The following is a 20,640-nucleotide window of genomic DNA, read 5'->3' on the forward strand; positions in this document are numbered from 1 at the left end:
TTTTTTTATGCTTTCGCTCCTTTTTTATCACCCCACTTCTTGGCTATTCGTTAAACTGAATTGTGGGTGTGGTGAGGGGTGTATTTATAGGCATTTTAAGGTTTGGGAAACTTTGCCCCTCCTGGTAGGAATGTATATCACATACGTCACTAGCTCATGGACTCTTGCTATTATGAAAGAAATGAATTTATCAGGTAAGTTCTTACATAAATTATGTTTTTTATCCGTTTTATCTTGTCTAAAGGAAGTCTCAGAGAAGCAGAAATAGTATCTATGTTGAAACCTAAGAAGGTTAGGTTTTGGGATGGAATCAAGGCAGATTTCTTGAAATTGATAAAAAAAACAAAAAACTTTGAAGTAAGGAAATTGTAAGAAAAAGATGATCTTGAAGAATGGAAGGGGATTGATGAATAAGAAGAATATCGTCTAAGTAAATAATTAGACGAATTCCTCGTTTCCGAAGCCAGGCTACCACAGGTTTTAAAATTTTTGTAAAGACCCAAGGAGCAGAAGAAAGACCAAAAGCAAGGCATGTAAATTGCCATAAAGTCTCTTTCCAGAGGAATCTGAGATAATTTCTGAAATTTAAATGAATGGGAATTGTGAGATAAGCATCTTTCAAATCCAATCTTACAAGCCAGTCGTTGTTGTACAGACAATCTCTGAGAAGATGGATTCCTTCCATGTTGAAATGATTGTAAATTAGAAAATAATTTAGTTCTTTTAAATTTATAACAGGGCGATAACTGCATTCTTTCTTTTGGACTAGAAACATATTGCTTATGAAAGAATTTTCTGAATTGTGAGCAGGCTGAACTGCATCTTTTGATATCAGATCTGAAATTTCTTTGTCTAGGAGTAATTGGTCTTTTTGAGAAGATTTTATTGGATTGGGCAAGGAATTTTGAAAAGGTGGTTCTATGAATTCTAAATGAAGGCCTGCGACAGTCTGTAAAATCCATGGATCTTGAGATATTCTTTGCCATTCTGAAAGGAAAAGTGCTAATCTGCCACCTATTCTTTGTTGGAAAAAAGGAATGGAAAGAGAGGTGATTGAATTATTATTATTATCGATTATTTGTAGAGCGCCAACAGATTCCACAGCGCTATAAACAAAGGGGGAGTACAACAAAACAATTATATGGTAGAGGGCCCTGCCAAGAGTTGCACTGTTGTAGTCAGCTCTTAAGAAGGTGATCCACAAACAGCTGGACTATTAGGCTTACATGCTAAGAGGGTTCAGGGGATTGCAGTGGAGGAGAGGAACTGGTATTAGGAAAGGTTAGCGTAGGTTGTATGCGTCCCTGAACAGTAGAGTCTTTAGGGAGCACTTGAAGCTTTTAAAACTAGAAGAGGGTCTTATGGAGCGAGGCAGAGAGTTCCACAAGATGGGAGCCAGTCTGGAGAAGTCCTGTTAACGGGAGGGTGATGAGGTGACAAGAGAGGAGGAGAGTAGGAGGTCATGAGCAGAGCGAAGGGGACGGGAGGTAGAGTATCTGGAGACAAGGTCTGAGATGTAGGGGGGAGCAGTGCAGTTGAGGGCTTTGTATGTCAGAGTGAGAGTTTTGTGTTTGATCCTAGAGGCAAGAGGAAGCCAGTGAAGGGATTGGCAGAGAGGCACAGCAGATGAAGAGCGACGTGTAAGGAAGATGAGTCTGGCAGAGGCATTCATTATGGATTGTAAAGGAGCTAGGCGGCAGGTGGGGAGACCAGAGAGGACAGAGTTGCAGTAATCAAGGCGGGAAAGAATGAGAGAGTGGGTTAAAATCTTAGTAGTGTCTTGTGTAAGGAAGTGTCTAATTTTAGAGATGTTTTTAAGGTGAAAGCGGCAGGCTTTGGAAGAGAAAAAGGAGAAAGAGAGGATTTCCGGTGGGAGGAGCTGTTCAGTGTAGCACGCTGATCTCGGCGTGGTGTTCTGAACACGCTGCACAGACAGCTCTTTACATCTCTCTCCAGTGGCCAATCTCCCGCTGTTGGTGCGGATTAACACCCTAGGGAGCAGGGCAGATTCGAACCGGCCCCGGCAAGGAAAACCTCCACTGACCTACTTTTGGCTCTTGGTCAGAGCCATAACTCTACTACTTTGCTAAGGACTTTCTACTATTTTTACCAGGTTTTGTTACCTACCCTGTTCGAGGTGGAGACACAGGTGGCTGTGGCAGGGGACCAACGAAGTGTGCAGGTGTGTTGCGGTGCTGCAGCGTATGAAGAGCAGCTTGGTGACCCGAGATGATATGATATCAAGGGGAAGGAATTTGCCCGTTGTGGGGTAGAGGTGCCTCCTAGGGCAATTCGTTTGGCAAGAATCTCCCGGGCTACACAGCAACACAGTACCCCGCATCTGTTATACAGATACGCATCAGCTGAAGCGCGCTGGCCAGTCCAGCATCAGCGCCAAGGTCGAGCCTCCTTTCCTATCCAATAAGAAGCAGAGGTGTGTGAAGGCTGGGCGCTACGCCTATAGAACGAACGGAGCAAGCACAGACCCAAGCACAGACCCTTACGGATCTGCGGAGTATCGCAGGAGCCTATTTGTCTGCCTAAAAAGAACATGTACCCAGTGCCAAGCAGACATAATCCTGAATGAAGGGGCCAAGAGAGAACGTCTGAGGAGCAGCTTGGTGGCCCGAGAAGAGATGAAATGGAACCAAGGGGAAGGAATATGCCCGTTGTGGGGTAGAAGTGCCTCCTAGGGCAATTCGTATTGCAAGAAATCTCCTGGGTTACACAGTAACACAGTACCCGGCATTTGTGAAGCAGGTCCGCATCAGCTGAAGTACGCGGGCCAGTCCAGCACCTGCGCCAAGGTCGAGCCTCCTTTCCCTTCCAATAAGAAGCAGAGGTGTGTGAAGGCTGGGCGCTACGCCTGCAGAACGGACGGAGCAAGTACAGACCAACACAGGCCTGCAGAGCATTGCAGGAGCCTATTTGTGTGCCTAAAAGAGCGTGTTTCCAGAGCCAAGCAGATATAATCCTGAATGAAGGGGCTGAGATAGAAGTAAGCGAGCAGAAATTTTAATGCATCTACCCTCTCTGGTGCCCTGCAGTGCATCCACAACTGTCGATTGAATAGGAGATCGTTGTGTTATTGTTGTACTGATCTGTTTTCCCTACGGTAACATTGGAAGGATATGGAAAACGACTAGCCAACCCCTTGTCAGATTGCCATCCTCAAAGTTACCGGTGAAGACAAGGTACTGTTATTGTTGTTTCCTTATTACCCTGCATTTCCATCTAAGTTTACAGTGAGGCCACTTGGTTATTTCTGTATCTTGGCTGTCCAGAAACTATCAGGACGATTGTTAAGTTAAGGCTGACTAGTGGGGCCTCAGGTGCTCCTACACTTATATAAAGAACACTCTACTAGAAATCTGGTTTTATAGTGCCTCTCTGTCAAGTTATCAAGGCAGTTCTAACCACTTGGAAGTGTAAAAAGACTTTATTATAGAAGGACTTGCTGAGAAATCAATCCTTCAAAAGACTTTCTTTTTGTGTGTTTTTTTCTTTTCTTTTTGTTGTATTTTTTCCTATTGCAAATTATTATAGGTTCTTTTTTTTCCCTTCTTTTCTCCTTGGCTGTATATTATAATAGAGCTTTTTATTAGCTATCAATGGATTAGGAGAAATAGAACAGAGAAGGGAAGACCTCTTGTTAGAAATAAGTTTTATAGCACTATAAACGCTTTCTCATAAATATGGGGCATGAACTAGATAAGAAATAGATGTTAGATTTAAAGTGAAGGGACTACCATTATTAACCTTTTGTTGCTTGTTTTCCAGGAGTTCTAGGGCTGTATTATGTTTATTTCTCATAATTAAGTTTGCAGAATATCTTTGAAATTGCCGATATAGTTGGTTAAATACCTGCTCAGTCATCTGCATTGAAATTTCTGACATAGCTTGTTATAAAAATATATTATATATAGCTGTTAAACTAAGTATTTAAGATAGTCGCCAAGCTAAACTGCACCAGTGTCGATTTTCTGCATTTGATATACTTGGTAAATTTTCTTTTTTTTTTTCTTATTACTATTTAATTTTTTTTTTTTTTTCTTTTCTTTTTTTTCTCTCACAATCACATTTATTCCTATAGGTATATACTCATATATACATTAAAACACATACACCAGAATCCCCTTTTTTTTTTTTTTTTTTTTTCCTTTCTGGAAAATATTATACTTACCACAATACACGTTATTAATTTGGTCACTCCACAATCGGAAGCTGTAGTTAGTTTCCTTTTTTATATATCTCACTATCCCTAGGAATTTTTTTTTTTTTTTTTTTCTTTTCTTTTGTGTGCTATTTTTTCACGTAGTTGCTAATCCGATAATCCTCACCTTTTTTACTTACTCCCCTTCTTTTTTTTTTTTTTTTGTGTCGATTTTTTTCACGTTATTCTCACTCTTCACATTAGGAAGTCGATAATCCCCACCTTTTCACTTACACCCCCTCCTTTTTTTTTTTTTTTTTCTCTTCTCTCCTTCTCCTTATCTGTTTTGGCCCCCTTCCTCTCCTTTTATGGAAAGATTTGTAACCCAAGCCAAAGCATCTTCACCCAGAATGCCGGCCAAAGTCAAGGATAAAAAAACTAAACAGGGTGACCCTAGTCTAAATAGCTCTAGTGAGACACTCGCTAACACAAATGACACACAGATGTTAATCTCTCACTTAACTGATTTATTCTCTCCACAATTTGAAATAATAAAGGCCGAATTAGGCACAATTTCATCAGTAATTTCTAATTTATCCCTGGAGGTTAAACAATTTTCTAATAGAATGTTAGAGATGGAGAATAGAGTGTCTGAGCTAGAAGATCAAGCTAATGTTCAAGTTGATATTATATCCAAACAGAGCTCTAGAATTACTAATTTGCAAGCGCGTCTGGACGACCTGGAAGATCGTTCCAGACGCAATAACATTCGAATTATTGGCCTCCCTGAGACTCCAGAATTTCAAGACCTATATCAGTTTACATCTTTTACGTTGCCTCTGGCCTTAGGCTTCCCCCAGCAGAGACTCCCCATTGTTATAGAGAGAGCTCATAGAACAGGAACAAAAAAAACCCAGTCTGAGGGATCACGCTCAAATAGAATGTGTATCTTTAGAATCTTGAATTATCAAGATAAGGTGGAATTTCTTAGGTTATTTAAAAAAAGAATTGAACCTCTTATGTTTGGAAACAATAAAATTTTACTGTTTCAAGATTATTCGGTAGAAACCTCTCTAAGGAGAAAGAAAATGGCACCACTCTGCTCACAACTCATTAATAAAGGCTATAATGCGTGGATGGTATATCCTGCCAGTATAATTGTAGAACAGGATGGTGCCAGAAAACTCTTTCGTGAGATGGGAGAAGTCAAAAAATTTATAAATGAACAATAATATATTATCTAGGTATCCCAGGCTCCTACCTGGTCTCCGATAAATGAAGAGCTTATTAGGTATTAAAGTTTGGTTTTGTTTTATTGGGAAAGTGTCCATGAAAAAGAACCAGGTTTTTTTTGTTTTTATTATTAGGTGTGTTTTCCTTCTTCCTTTTTTTTTTTTTTTTTTTTCTTTTTTCTTTTTTTTTTCTTTTTTCTTTTTTCTCCCCATTGGGCCCGCAAGAGGAATCTCTACCTGCCTGAGTAGTTAAGAGTCGGTAATGGATATTAAATTTTTATCTTGGAATGTAGGGGGGATCGTCTCTCCTATGAAACGTAAGTTGATTATCAAGTTATTGGCTAAACAAAAACCAGATATTGCTTTTATCCAAGAGACTCATCTCTCAGAGCAGGAAGTCGCTAAACTTAAGATACAATGGGTGGGAGAGGTAATTGCTTCCTCTTCCAGCAGGAGAAAATGTGGAGTAGCAATTTTGATCAACAAAGCGTTGGAGTATAAGGTTATTCAGGTGGAGACAGACACAGCTGCGAGGTTTATTTTAATCCAAATTATCATAAATAAAATTAAATATGTTCTCTGTAATGTTTATGGTCCAAATAAATTTTGTTATGACTTTTGGGAGACTGTTAAAGTTAAATTGTTTCCCTTCATAAAAGAGAACCTTATAATAGGCGGAGATTTTAACTTGGCTATGTATCCAGAAATTGATAGATTTTCAGACAAGAATCTTCCAGAGAATAGGAGAAGCTCTAAATATCTTATCAAGTTTTGTCATAAATTACATCTTACCGATATCTGGCGAAGTCTTAACCCGGATTCATTGGGTTTTACATGTGAGTCCAAAGCACACAGGACATTTGCCAGGATAGATTTATTTCTAATCTCCGAACCACTTTCAATCTGTAAACTAGAGGCTGGAATTGGAGAGATCATGACCTCGGACCACTCAATCATATCTTTAACTTTGAAATCCCATGTTAATAATAAATATAAAAGGCCCAGGGCTTTCTTTTATCCGTGTTATCTTTATAATAATCCTAGATATAGTCATTGGTTAACACAGGCGTGGAAGGATTATAGTACCCGTAATATCTCGTATCTTCATAAGATTGAAACCTTTTGGGAGGCTTCCAAAGCGGTATTACGCGGTGAAATTATGTCATTTCTGGATATTAAAAACAAGAAACAACGTGCACGAGACTTACAACTTACTAATCAGGTTAAAAATGCCTATAAAAAATATCATGGAGATCGCTCCATTAGGAACTGGGATAATTATATAGCACTAAGAAAGGAAAGGGATATATCGGTAACTCAAAAACATCTAGAAGATGAGACCAAAATCAATCTATATTTCAGAAGCTTCCACGGTAGCTCTGCAAAAAATTTAGCTAGACTAATTAAAATAAGGAAAAAGAAGAATTTGATTTCCTGCATCAGGGAAGGCGATAAAAGATACACCAATACAGAAGAGATATGTGAAGTTTTCTTTAAGTACTATAAACAACTATATTCTAAACAGGAAAGCAACCCTATCAATCAAGCAAATTTCTGGGATAAGGTTATTCTTCCCCAGTTACAGCAAGAGGAATTAGAGGCCCTGAATGCCCCAATTACTTCTGAGGAAATATTAAAAGCTATTAGTGTATCTAAATTGAATAAAGCTGCGGGCCCCGATGGGTTTCCATCGGAGTTCTATAGATGTCTAGCGGTGGAAATAACCCCAGTCTTAGTGAAACTGTTTAACTATTACTATATCTCTAATCAACCAATTTCAGGTCAGTTCGCAGCGGCAAATATATCATTAATTCTGAAAAAAGGGAAGAACCCAGAAGATCCAGCCTCATACAGGCCAATTTCCGTTCTTAACGCGGATTATAAAATTTTAATGTCCATTGTTGCTGCTAGACTTACACGGTGTTTGGATAAACTTATACATCCCGACCAGGTCGGATTTATGGCCGCACGAAATTCTACTAAAAATATAAGGAGATTAACCATGTTGGTTGATTTTAGCTGGAATAGCGATCAGTTCAAAGATAGAAAAATTTGAAATGATAATGCAGTTCTTACCTTGGACGCAGTCAAGGCTTTTGACAGTATAGCGTGGACTCATTTATTTAAAACTCTAGAGAAATTTGGCTTTGCAGATAATTTCTTATATTTTATTCAGAAAATCCATTGGAAACCAGAATCTTATCTGCTGGTTAATCAGACGCTCTCCCCTAAGATAATATTAGAAAGAGGGACAAGACAGGGTTGTCCTCTGTCACCCCTCTTGTTTAACATAGCTCTTGAGCCGCTGGCAACCAGATTGAGAGATAGTCTACCGGGAATATCAGGTCTAGATCCAAATCTCAAAGTTTTACTCTACGCGGACGACATTCTAATATGTCTGCAGAATACTAGAGATACAATCCCTAAGGTCGTAAATATACTGGAGGAGTTTAGCTCCTTCGCTGGATATAAGTCCAATCTGGACAAAAGTGAATTTATGTGGCTAGGCAAGGAGGCTAATCGACAAACTAATTTAATGTTTCGTACAGTCCCGGCCATAAAATATCTGGGATTGGAGATTCACAAAAATCCCAAATACTGGTACTCAGCCAATATTGATCCGCTTCTTCAGAAGATCGAAGAAGATCTTGAGCTATGGAAGGCTCTCCCTTTATCTATCTCTGCGTCTGTTAAATTGATCAAAACAATAATTTTCCCGCGGATTCTTTATCCTATACAAAATCTTCCTTTATTTCTTACAAATAAAGATCTAAATATATTGAATTCTTGGTTTTCCAAGTTTATCTGGAAAGCCAAAAAACCACGTATATCATTGGAAAAATTGTCTCAAAAATTTGATAATGTGGGGTTAGCATTCCCTAATATTAGATACTATAATATTGCAACCTTGCTCAAAATAGCTATAGACTGGATAGCTCAAACGAATAGGGTTACTTCATTTGAGTCCGAATCTAGATTGATTTACCCTTGGTCTTTGAAGGCTCTGCTACATTGTCCCTTAAAAGAACTACCGCGAGAAGTCTTTTTATTACAATCTTTTAAAAATCCGATATGCGCATGGCAGAAGTTTTGTGCTATATTGGCATTGAATCCTTTTTTCTCTGATTTCTTACCCATAAGAGCTAACCCGCGGTTCCTGCCAGGAATAGACCAAAAAGTATTTGTAGAATGGCAGGATAGAGGTCTCAAGGATATCGTTCAGCTATTGGATGATCAATGCCAGATTCTTCCATGGGAGACCATTCTATCAAAATATTCATTAGGTGTAGGGAGCAGGTTTGCTTATTTCCAGGTCCGTCACTATATTAGCTCTCAGAGCTGGTATTCTTCTATCAGGTCTGAGTGGTCCGAGGTCAAAATCTTTATTCAAAAATTCATAGTTGGAAACACTTCAATTTCATTAATCTATGACATAATGCTCACCAAACAGGGTACTCTGCTGAGCGATAAACTGGTTAACTCATGGACTAACTCCATTCCTACAATTAATCGAGAGCTGATTGCAGGTAGTTGCAAATTGGTAGCTAAGTATCCTATTCCGGTAAACTGGAAGGAATCCCATATTAAATTATTGAATAAATCCTATCTATCCCCCGCCAGGTTAGTGAAATTTTATCCTCTCAAGAAGGCTGATTGCCCCCGGTGCCTATACGGCGTAGCAGATCTTACTCATATGTTATGGAACTGCCCTAAAATAAAACAATTATGGCAGAAAGTCCAGTTTTGGTTTAATAGGCTCTATAAGGGGGCTTATTCGCTATCTCTGCAAGATATAATCTGTCTGATATCTGATCCCAGGTCTGACTCCAAAACTCGGATTTTGAATACCATCATATTAACTGTTAGATATAATATTTTTAAAGCTTGGATTGCTAAGAAGCCCCCCAGTCTAGGGGTAATTCTTAAAGGAATACAATCGCAAATTATATTTGAATCTTTTCATTTATCACAAGCTACGGAGAAAAAAATTAAGATATTTTTGCTAGATTGGGCACCCATTATTAAGACTTATTCATTGCAACTTCAGCAGCGGATCTTGTCTCCATTTGTTTCTTCTATCAGCTTTGCTGAGTTAGTTCTGCTTCAAGTATTCCCTGGATCATGGATAAGGAATTTTAGAGATATTCCATAAAGTGTTGAGTTACCGTCTCTAAGATGGAGCCTTGCGGGCTCGGAGGTGGTTTTCTTCTTTCTCTTTTTTTCTTGGTTTTTTTTTTTTTTTTCTTCCTTCCTTTTCTTCTTTTTCTTTTTTCTTTTAGTTTCTTGTATTATCTTATATATGTAATTTTTTTCTGAAAAACCCCAACATTGTATACAACTATGCTACAGAGGATAAATTATTGATAGCAGACAGTAGAACAGTAGAAGAGATTATTTCAGTGTATCCTTCTTAATGTTAATGCTACATGAAGTATGTATTGATTGTTTTTTTTGTTTCTTTTTTCTTTTTCGCATGATAATATACTGTACTGCACGTTTTGGAGCACAGATATGTAAATACTTGTGATTGTATACATTGTTGGATATAAATAAAAAATTTAAAAAAAAAAAAGCGGCAGGCTTTAGCCAATGACTGAATGTGAGGAGTGAAGGAAAGGATCTTCTGTTGAACCTGGATCTGAAACCTCTGGAAAAACGCTGTCTCGAACGTGAGGGAATTTTTTTTTGGTGGGAGGTAGATGGTGTAACAGTGTTGTGGAAATGAGACCTTGATGTGGATGAATAGCGGCTGGAAAAGCGGTCTCTGCCTTTTCCAGCCTTTGAAAAAACTCTCTGGGGTTGGTTTTGGTAAAAAAAAAATTGTGTATTATTTTTAATTTTGTTTAATGAATTGAATGTGTTAACATAATTACTAAGCTGTTTGAAGCCAGAGTCACCAAACAACAGGCCATCAGCTTCAGGACCCATTTCCGTGGAAGCAAAGTCAGTAATCTTAGTGTCGATGCAGGGAAGTACTAACCTTCTACGTTGAGAGGCTAATGAAGTGTTAGCGTCACCTAACAAATAAACTGTCCTTTGTAACCATTCCCTTACAGTAATAGGGTCTAATAAATAATTCTCAGATAATTCAAATAATTTTGTAACGGGTCTTAAGGTATCTAATAACTTATCCTGACAGGATTTTAAAAATCTGTCAGGGCCAGATCTAATATTAGATCTTTTTGTTCCAATAAATTTTAAAAGAATTTGGTCAATTTCATGGGTCAAATGGGTGTTATGGGGCAATTCAGGTCTGGGACATTCAGCTTTGAGGGTATTTTTTGTCTTTTTAGACAGAGGTCTTCTAATGTAGAAGTCAATAAACTTAGAGACTCTTTTTGAAGGTCTCCATTGTGAAGACCTGGGATGATGAAGGTCATTTGGGTCTGTATAGGGAAGACCTAAATTATCCACAAGACAAGGTTTTTTATTTTTTAAAACTTTCTTCCTTTTCTTGGGTTTGGGGGAATCATCAGAGGAAGATGAAAATACATTCAATAAAGTAGTGTTAGATTTGTAAGAATCAAAAGATTCATTATCAGAATCATAATTTCTTTCATGTAATTAGCAAGAGTCCATGAGCTAGTGACGTATGGGATATACATTCCTACCAGGAGGGGCAAAGTTTCCCAAACCTCAAAATGCCTATAAATACACCCCTCACCACACCCACAAATTAGTTTTACAAACTTTGCCTCCCATGGAGGTGGTGAAGTAAGTTTGTGCTAGATTCTTCGTCGATATGCGCTTCGCAGCAGGCTGAAGCCCGGTTTTCCTCTCAGTGTGCAGTGAATGTCAGAGGGATGTGAAGAGAGTATTGCCTATTTGAATTCTATGATCTTCTACGGGGTCTATTTCATAGGTTCTCTGTTATCGGTCGTAGAGATTCATCTCTTACCTCCCTTTTCAGATCGACGATATACTCTTATATATACCATTACCTCTACTGATTCTCGTTTCAGTACTGGTTTGGCTTTCTACTACATGTAGATGAGTGTCCTGGGGTAAGTAAGTCTTATTTTTGTGACACTCTAAGCTATGGTTGGGCACTTTTATATAAAGTTCTAAATATATGTGTTTAAACATTTATTTGCCTTGATTCAGGATGTTCAACATTCCTTTTTTTCAGACAGTCAGTTTCATTATTGGGATAATGCATATGAATAATCAATTTTTCTTACCTTTAAATTTGACTTTTTTCCTGTGGGCTGTTAGGCTCGCGGGGGCTGAAAATGCTTCTTTTTATTGCGTCATTTTTGGCGCAGACTTTTTTGCTGCAAAAATTTTCTTTGTCATTTCCGGCGTCATACTTGCCGCCGGAAGTTGCGTCATTTTTTTGACGTTTTTTGCGCCAAAAATGTCGGCGTCACCGGATGTGGCGTCATTTTTGGCGCTTAAAGCATTTAGGCGCCAAATAATGTGGGCATCTTTTTTGGCGCTACAAAATATGGGTGTCATTATTGTCTCCACATTATTTAAGTCTCATTGTTTATTTGCTTCTGGTTGCTAGAAGCTTGTTCATTGGCATTTTTTTCCCATTCCTGAAACTGTCATTTAAGGAATTTGATAAATATTTGCTTTATATGTTGTTTTTTCAATTACATATTGCAAGATGTCTCAGATTGACCCTGAATCAGAAGATACTTCTGGAAAATTGCTGCCTGATGCTGGATCTACCAAAGTTAAGTGTATTTGTTGTAAACTTGTGGTAACTGTTCCTCCGGCTGTTGTTTGTAATGAATGGCATGACAAACTTGTTAATGCAGATAATATTTCCTTTAGTAATGTTCCATTACCTGTTGCTGTTCCATCAACATCTAATATTCAGGGTGTTCCTGTTAACATAAGAGATTTTGTTTCTAAATCTATTAAGAAGGCTATGTCTGTTATTCCTCCTTCCAGTAAACGTAAAAGGTCTTTTAAAACTTCTCATTTTTCAGATGAATTTTTAAATGAACATCATCATTCTGATTCTGCTTCTGATAATGATTTTTCTGGTTCAGAGGATTCTGTTTCAGAGGTTGATACTGATAAATCTTCATATTTATTTAAAATGGAATTTATTCGCTCTTTACTTAAAGAAGTCTTAATTGCATTAGAAATAGAGGAATCTGGTCCTCTTGATACTAAATCTAAACGTTTGAATACGGTTTTTAAACCTCCTGTAGTTATTCCGGAGGTTTTTCCCGTCCCTGATGCTATTTCTGAAGTAATTTCCAGGGAATGGAATAATTTGGGTAATTCATTTACTCCTTCTAAACGGTTTAAGCAATTATATCCTGTGCCATCTGACAGATTAGAGTTTTGGGACAAAATCCCTAAGGTTGATGGGGCTATCTCTACTCTTGCTAAACGTACTACTATTCCTACGGCAGATAGTACTTCCTTTAAGGATCCTTTAGATAGGAAAATTGAATCCTTTCTAAGAAAAGCTTACTTATGTTCAGGTAATCTTCTTAGACCTGCTATATCTTTGGCGGATGTTGCTGCAGCTTCAACTTTCTGGTTGGAAGCTTTAGCACAACAAGTAACAGATCATAATACTCATAGCATTGTTAATCTTCTTCAACATGCTAATAACTTTATTTGTGATGCCATCTTTGATATCATTAGGGTTGATGTCAGGTATATGTCTTTAGCTATTTTAGCTAGAAGAGCTTTATGGCTTAAAACTTGGAATGCTGATATGTCTTCTAAGTCAACTTTGCTTTCCCTTTCTTTCCAAGGTAATAAATAGTTTGGTTCACAGTTGGATTCTATTATTTCAACTGTTACTGGGGGGAAAGGAACTTTTTTACCACAGGATAAAAGATCTAAGGGTAAATTTAGGTCTGCTAATCGTTTTCGTTCCTTTCGTCACAATAAGGAACAAAAACCTGATCCTTCCCCTACAGGAGCGGTATCAGTTTGGAAACTATCTCCAGTCTGGAATAAATCCAAGCCTTTTAGAAAGCCAAAGCCAGCTCCCAAGTCCACATGAAGGTGCGGCCCTCATTCCAGCCCAGCTGGTAGGGGGCAGATTACGATTTTTCAAAGAAATTTGGATCAATTCGATTCACAATCTTTGGATTCAAAATATTGTTTCACAAGGGTACAGAATAGGCTTCAAGATAAGGCCTCCTGCAAAAAGATTTTTTCTTTCCCGTGTCCCAATAAATCCAGTGAAGGCTCAAGCATTTCTGAAATGTGTTTCAGATCTAGAGTTGGCTGGAGTAATTGTGCCAGTTCCAGTTTTGGAACAGGGGCTGGGGTTTTACTCAAATCTCTTCATTGTACCAAAGAAGGAGAATTCCTTCAGACCAGTTCTGGATTTAAAAATATTGAATCGTTATGTAAGGATTCCAACATTCAAAATAGTAACTATAAGGACTATTCTGCTTTTTGTTCAGCAAGGGCATTATATGTCCACAATAGATTTACAGGATGCATATCTGCATATTCCGATTCATCCAGATCACTATCAGTTTCTGAGATTCTCTTTTCTAGACAAGCATTACCAGTTTGTGGCTCTGCAGTTTGGCCTAGCAACAGCTCCAAGGATTTTTACAAAGGTTCTCGGTGCCCTTCTATCTGTAATCAGAGAACAGGGTATTGTGGTATTTCCTTATTTGGACGATATCTTGGTACTTGCTCAGTCTTCACATTTAGCAGAATCTCATACGAATCGACTTGTATCGTTTCTTCGAGAACATGGTTGGAGGATCAATTTACCAAAGAGTTTGTTGATTCCTCAGACAAGGGTAACCTTTTTAGGTTTCCAGATAGATTCAGTGTCCATGACTCTATCGCTGACGGACAAGAGACGTCTGAAATTGGTTTCAGCTTGTCGAAACCTTCAGTCTCAATCATTCCCTTCAGTAGCCTTATGCATGGAAATTCTAGGTCTTATGACTGCTGCATCGGACGCGATCCCCTTTGCTCGTTTTCACATGCGACCTCTTCAGCTCTGTATGCTGAACCAGTGGTGCAGGGATTATACAAAGATATCACAATTAATATCTTTAAAACCGATTGTACAACACTCTCTGACGTGGTGGACAGACCACCTTCGTTTAGTTCAGGGGGCTTCTTTTGTTCTTCCGACCTGGACTGTGATTTCAACAGATGCAAGTCTGACAGGTTGGGGAGCTGTATGGGGGTCTCTGACAGCACAAGGGGTTTGGGAATCTCAGGAGGTGAGATTACCAATCAACATTTTGGAACTCCGTGCGATTTTCAGAGCTCTTCAGTCGTGGCCTCTTCTAAAGAGAGAGTCGTTCATTTGTTTTCAGACGGACAATGTCACAACCGTGGCATATGTCAATCATCAAGGAGGGACTCACAGTCCTCTGGCTATGAAAGAAGTATCTTGAATACTTGTATGGGCGGAATCCAGCTCCTGTCTAATTTATGCGGTTTATATCCCAGGTATAGACAATTGGGAAGCAGATTATCTCAGTCGCCAAACATTACATCCGGGCGAATGGTCTCTTCACCCAGAGGTATTTCGTCAGATTGTTCAAATGTGGGGACTTCCAGAAATAGATCTGATGGCTTCCCATCAAAACAAGAAGCTTCCCAGGTATCTGTTCAGATCCAGGGATCCTTAGGCGGAAGAAGTGGATGCATTGTCACTTCCTTGGAAGTATCATCCTGCCTATATCTTTCCGCCTCTAGTTCTTCTTCCAAGAGTGATTTCCAAGATTCTAAAGGAGCGTTCGTTTGTTCTGCTGGTGGCTCCAGCATGGCCTCACAGGTTTTGGTATGCGGATCTTGTCCAGATGGCTACTTGCCAACCGTGGACTCTTCCGTTAAGACCAGACCTTCTATCGCAAGGTCATTTTTTCCATCAGGATCTCAAATCCTTAAATTTGAAGGTATGGAGATTGAACGCTTGATTCTCAGTCATAGAGGTTCCTCTGACTCCGTAATTAATACTATGTTACAGGCTCGTAAATCTGTATCTAGGAAGATATATTATCGAGTCTGGAAGGCTTACATTTCTTGGTGTTCTTCTCATCATTTTTCTTGGCATTCTTTTAGAATTCCTAGAATTTTACAGTTTCTTCAGGATGGTTTGGATAAAGGTTTGTCTGCAAGTTCCTTGAAAGGAAAAATTTCTGCTCTTTCTGTTCTTTTTCACAGAAAGATTGCTAATCTTCCTGATATTCATTGTTTTGTACAGGCTTTGGTTCGTATAAAACCTGTCATTAAGTCAATTTCTCCTCCTTGGAGTTTGAATTTGGTTCTGGGGGCTCTTCAAGCTCCTCCGTTTGAACCTATGCATTCGCTGTATATTAAATTACTTTCTTGGAAAGTTTTGTTTCTTTGGCCATCTCTTCTGCTAGAAGAGTTTCTGAATTGTCTGCTCTTTCTTGTGTCTCCTTTTCTGATTTTTCATCAGGATAAGGCGGTGTTGCGAACTTCATTTAAATTTTTACCTAAGGTTGTGAATTCTAACAACATTAGTAGAGAAATTGTGGTTCCTTCATTGTGTCCTAATCCTAAGAACTCTAAGGAAAGATTGTTGCATTCTTTGGATGTAGTTAGAGCTTTGAAATATTATGTTGAAGCTACTAAAGATTTCCGAAAGACTTCTAGTCTGTTTGTTATCTTTTCTGGTTCTAGGAAAGGTCAGAAGGCTTCTGCCATTTCTTTGGCATCTTGGTTAAAGTCTTTGATTCATCATGCTTATGTTGAGTCGGGTAGAACTCCGCCTCAAAGGATTACAGCTCATTCGACTAGGTCAGTCTCTACTTCCTGGGCATTTAGGAATGAAGCTTCGGTTGATCAGATTTGCAAAGCAGCAACTTGGTCTTCTTTGCATACTTTTACTAAATTCTACCATTTTGATGTGTTTTCTTCTTCTGAAGCAGTCTTTGGTAGAAAAGTACTTCAGGCAGCTGTTTCAGTTTGATTCTTCTGCTTATAATTTCAGTTTTTTTCATTATAAGATTTAAACTTTGTTTTGGGGTGTGGATTATTTTTCAGCGGAATTGGCTGTGTTTATTTTATCCCTCCCTCTCTAGTGACTCTTGCGTGGAAGATCCACATCTTGGGTATTCATTATCCCATACGTCACTAGCTCATGGACTCTTGCTAATTACATGAAAGAAAACATAATTTATGTAAGAACTTACCTGATAAATTCATTTCTTTCATATTAGCAAGAGTCCATGAGGCCAACCCTTTTTGAGGTGGTTATGATTTTTTTTATAAAGCACAATTATTCCAATTCCTTATTTTTTATGCTTTTGCACTTTTTTCTTATCACCCTACTTCTTGGCTATTCGTTAAACTGATTTGTGGGTGTGGTGAGGGGTGTATTTATAGGCATTTTGAGGTTTGGGAAACTTTGCCCCTCCTGGTAGGAATGTATATCCCATACGTCACTAGCTCATGGACTCTTGCTAACATGAAAGAAATGAATTTATCAGGTAAGTTCTTACATAAATTATGTTTTTTTACATCCATTTCAATATTCTCATTATTATTATTGTCAGAAGAATCAGATTCAACTCTAAATTTTCTTTTACGAGAAATTTTGCTTCTTTTAGGTATAATAATATCTGATTCAGCTTCAGAAACAGATGGACTTTCACTTCTGCATTTATGTGCAGGTATGGAAATGTCAGAGCAATGCTGACGTGACAGATCTTTATTAGATTTTCTTTCTGATGAAAGTTTTCCCTCAGTATTCATATGCTTAGTCTTGCTTAAAGCCTTTTTGTAAACATGACCTTGTATTTCATTAAAATTGTTAACAGATTGGAGCTGATCCATCTGTTGTTTCAGAGGTTCAAAAGAACTGTTAATTAAATTTTGAACATCATTTTCTGAAATTTGTTTAGGGTCTTCAGACATTTTAAATTAATAAACTGAATAAACAACTAAATAAATTAGTAGTATTGGACAGGAATCAAACTCCTAACCTTATATATTGAAAACAGAATACTTAACCACTAGGTTATAACTATAGACAAAATTTCCTTCAGAAAAACTGAAATATATAATAAAAAGTCACAAAAAGTTTCCTTAAAATTAATGAATTAATACATTTTTTATGTATAAATATTAGGATTCAAACCAGGAACCTTCAGGTAGTAAACCGATTACAAACCCACTGAGCTATTTGTTCAGTACAAATATAATATGTATTTGTAACTATATGAGGTAAAAAACGATGTCAACGTTTATTATGTGTCAGTAATAAAACTACATATAAAATTGTTTAAGTAAGTGTAATAATATGTTGCAAAATTTGTGCAGACAGTTTCGATACTTGTCAGGAAGGAGACGATGTATCGAGTGAGGAGGGCGGGAAATAGCAAATGTGTAGGGACGTAAAATGGAGGTGTGGCTAGACAGCCAAGACAGGGCGCAAGAGAACAGAGCTCAGACGCTCCAGGGAAAAAAGGTAAAATACACAACCAAAAAAACGGATGAGAGGGTGAAAAATAACAAACGGAATGAACAAGGAGGATAATTGAACAAAGTTAAACAAGAAACGGACAAATGGAAATAAAATTAAAAATCATGAATTTCGCCAGTAAGTTAAATAAGATAAAGGGGAGAAAACATAAAAAGGGAAAAATAATAATACGATGAAAAACAATTGAAATAGTAGAGATAAATAAAATAAGGGAAAACAAATAAATGAAGAAAGTAAACAAACAATAAGAAACACTAAATAAACAGACAACGAATAATAACAAATAATAATAACAAATAATAACAAATAAGCAAATTTTTATACAATAACAATTTCAACTTAACTCCTGAGCAGCAAAGAGAAAAGAGGAGGTTTTGCCACTTTCTGGTCTCTATATGGATACTATGATGCATCTGATTGGTCCTTACTATCTCTGACCACTCAAGGACTGTTCTCATTGGTCTCTTATATATACACTTTGTTAACATATTTTTTCTGTTAATATTCAAATGTTTTACTTTAAAAATGCTGTCTGAGTAGTAAAGTGAAAGGTAATGCAAAATAGGAGTCTCTGTTCTTGTAATAAAATCTGTAAAAATTCTACTCTACTAGCAGTGGATTAACTGATGCATTTTCATGAAACTTTCTAAAAGCAAATTGATAGGAGCTTGGCAACCACTTCTACTTTGTCAAAAGCAAAGATATCCCCAGAATTTTATAATAGTTTTCCCTCCACTGAGGATATTGAGTATTACTGTGAAACCTTACAGTGGCATATGCAAGTGCAATTCATGTTTTAGTCACTAGGCAAAACTTAATTTGTTTATGCTTCCAGTGCAAATTCAAATGTAAAACATCCACTCTCTTGGTATGGAATAGGTAATTTAAAAAAAGTTTCCAATTTATTTACATAAATGCACATTTACTTTGTTCTTTTGGTATCTTTTGTTGAAAAGCAAGTGGGTAGTGCCATGTGTCTGGAGTACTATATGGCAACAGTTTACAATGTTATACATTTGCAAGAGCACTAGATGGCACATGCACACTACCTACCTAGGTATGCTCTTCAACAAAAAATACCATTAGAACAAAACAAATTTCATAACTGAAGTACATTGGAAACTTTTTATAATTCTATGCTCTGTTTTGTGTCCCTTTAAGCTGCACAGTCTATACACAGAAACAACCCTATCACTGTGTGTTGCTTTCTACAAGAGCAGCTATAACATGCTATGTCTGTTGCTGCTATGTGCAGCCAGGCAATAACATTTGAGATGATTTACCCATTTCCAGGAAATATGTTTAAAAATTTATTAAATTCCTGTCTACATTTTGGAGCATAACCCTGTCACAGTTATTGTTATTATCATTTATTTGTAGAGCGCCAACAGATTCCAATGAAAGCATTGGAAAATATTTGTTTTGCTGTTTATCTAATTTCTTCTATTTAATGTACGCTCTACATTTATTTGGCACCTTTATATTGTGTTTTACCTTAGTTAACAAAACACATAGCCCTGTTTATGTGTGTCTCATTGTTGACCATCCTATATTATACAACATTCATTATTTAAATGTGCATACCATACCAAGCACCTGTATATAGAACCGCAGAGACCAGGTTCCATATTGTTATTCTGTTTTACACAAAATGACTGACAAATGCTAAAAGCTAATTGAAGTTACAACACTGCATTTTGTTTACTTGCTCTCTTGTCCCCCAGGGCTTTGGACACTTAATCCCGTCATCAGAGGACAGTGTAATTCTAGGGATAGTTTACGATTCTGTGGCTTTCCCACAGCATGACCGTCAAGGATCCAAATCCACCAGGGTGACAGTAAGTAATCGATATTGAGGGCAGATGTATCAAACTTACCTACCACCCTATCCCAGGTTGGCTGAGCAATTTGTTTTGAGTTCTTTTATCTATGAAGTAGTAGTATATGTATAGTGTTTATGCTACATGTGCTAATCTTCTTTTTAAGTCTTTCCTCTTTCTTTTGGTTGCCTACTTTTTTGAAGAATATAGGGTGAGGGATAGTTGGCCTCCACAGGATAGTTTTTAGAATTTTACAATGCTTAGGTGGCTAAGACTAGGGCCTAATTGTACACAGCTAATTGAGTCTCAAAGCTGAACTGTGCGTGATTTGACATAAAAGCTTGCAATTTCTTTCCAATAGCATATAGAGTCCACGAACCCATTCAATTATTAGTGGGAATTCAAATATTGGCCACCAGGAGGAAGAAAAGAACACCCCAGCAGAGCTGTTAAGTATCACTCTCACTTTCCATAAACCCCCAGTCATTATTTGCTTGTACATCTGGGAGGATGTGCGAAGATGGTGTCTGAAGAAAATAAAGTATTTTAATACCTTAATGGGTACTTTTACCTGCAAGCAAGGATTGCGGCAATGCTGTGTCCATGTAATTCTCTTTAGTAAGAGTAATGGTGGCTAATAGCAGTTGGAGGTCGTGAGGTAGTCCTTACTTAAACTCCAACAATGTATGCTACCCCTTATATAGAAAACCAGGGTTAGTTATTATTCAGTGACCTAGTGGGACCTGCTACCCTCAGAAAGGGTTTATATTTTCATTATATATCCACTGTTTTAGGATATTTTGCGACCAAGCTGCTAACTGGCTTTCTGCCAGGGTCAGGGATTGTGCTGCTTACATTACCGGGTAAGTCTACTGATAGCCCAGGCTATAGGTGTGTGGGGACCCGGTGTCAGGTGTCCACTATTGGCGTGCATAATAATAACTTGCTAATAATGCATACATCAGAAGCAATGCCACCTTTATCTATTTTTTTCAATACAACCCACTAGTGACTTTCATTCCT

The 20,640-nt window shown here is 37.8% G+C and overlaps 1 protein-coding gene across 2 annotated transcripts in view; it reads left to right on the forward strand.

Annotated features, from left to right (window-relative positions):
- The window catches only part of PPOX (protoporphyrinogen oxidase), a 123,017-nt gene that overhangs the window by 73,632 nt on the left and 28,745 nt on the right, over positions 1-20,640 (forward strand). For both annotated transcript variants that reach the window (XM_053704486.1, XM_053704487.1), the window contains exon 10: positions 19,522-19,635. In XM_053704486.1, the coding sequence (XP_053560461.1) occupies positions 19,522-19,635 (114 nt within the window). The remainder of the gene's footprint in view (positions 1-19,521; positions 19,636-20,640) is intronic.

This window comes from Bombina bombina, chromosome 1 (assembly GCF_027579735.1).
Source record: "Bombina bombina isolate aBomBom1 chromosome 1, aBomBom1.pri, whole genome shotgun sequence".
Classification (NCBI taxonomy): domain Eukaryota; kingdom Metazoa; phylum Chordata; class Amphibia; order Anura; family Bombinatoridae; genus Bombina; species Bombina bombina.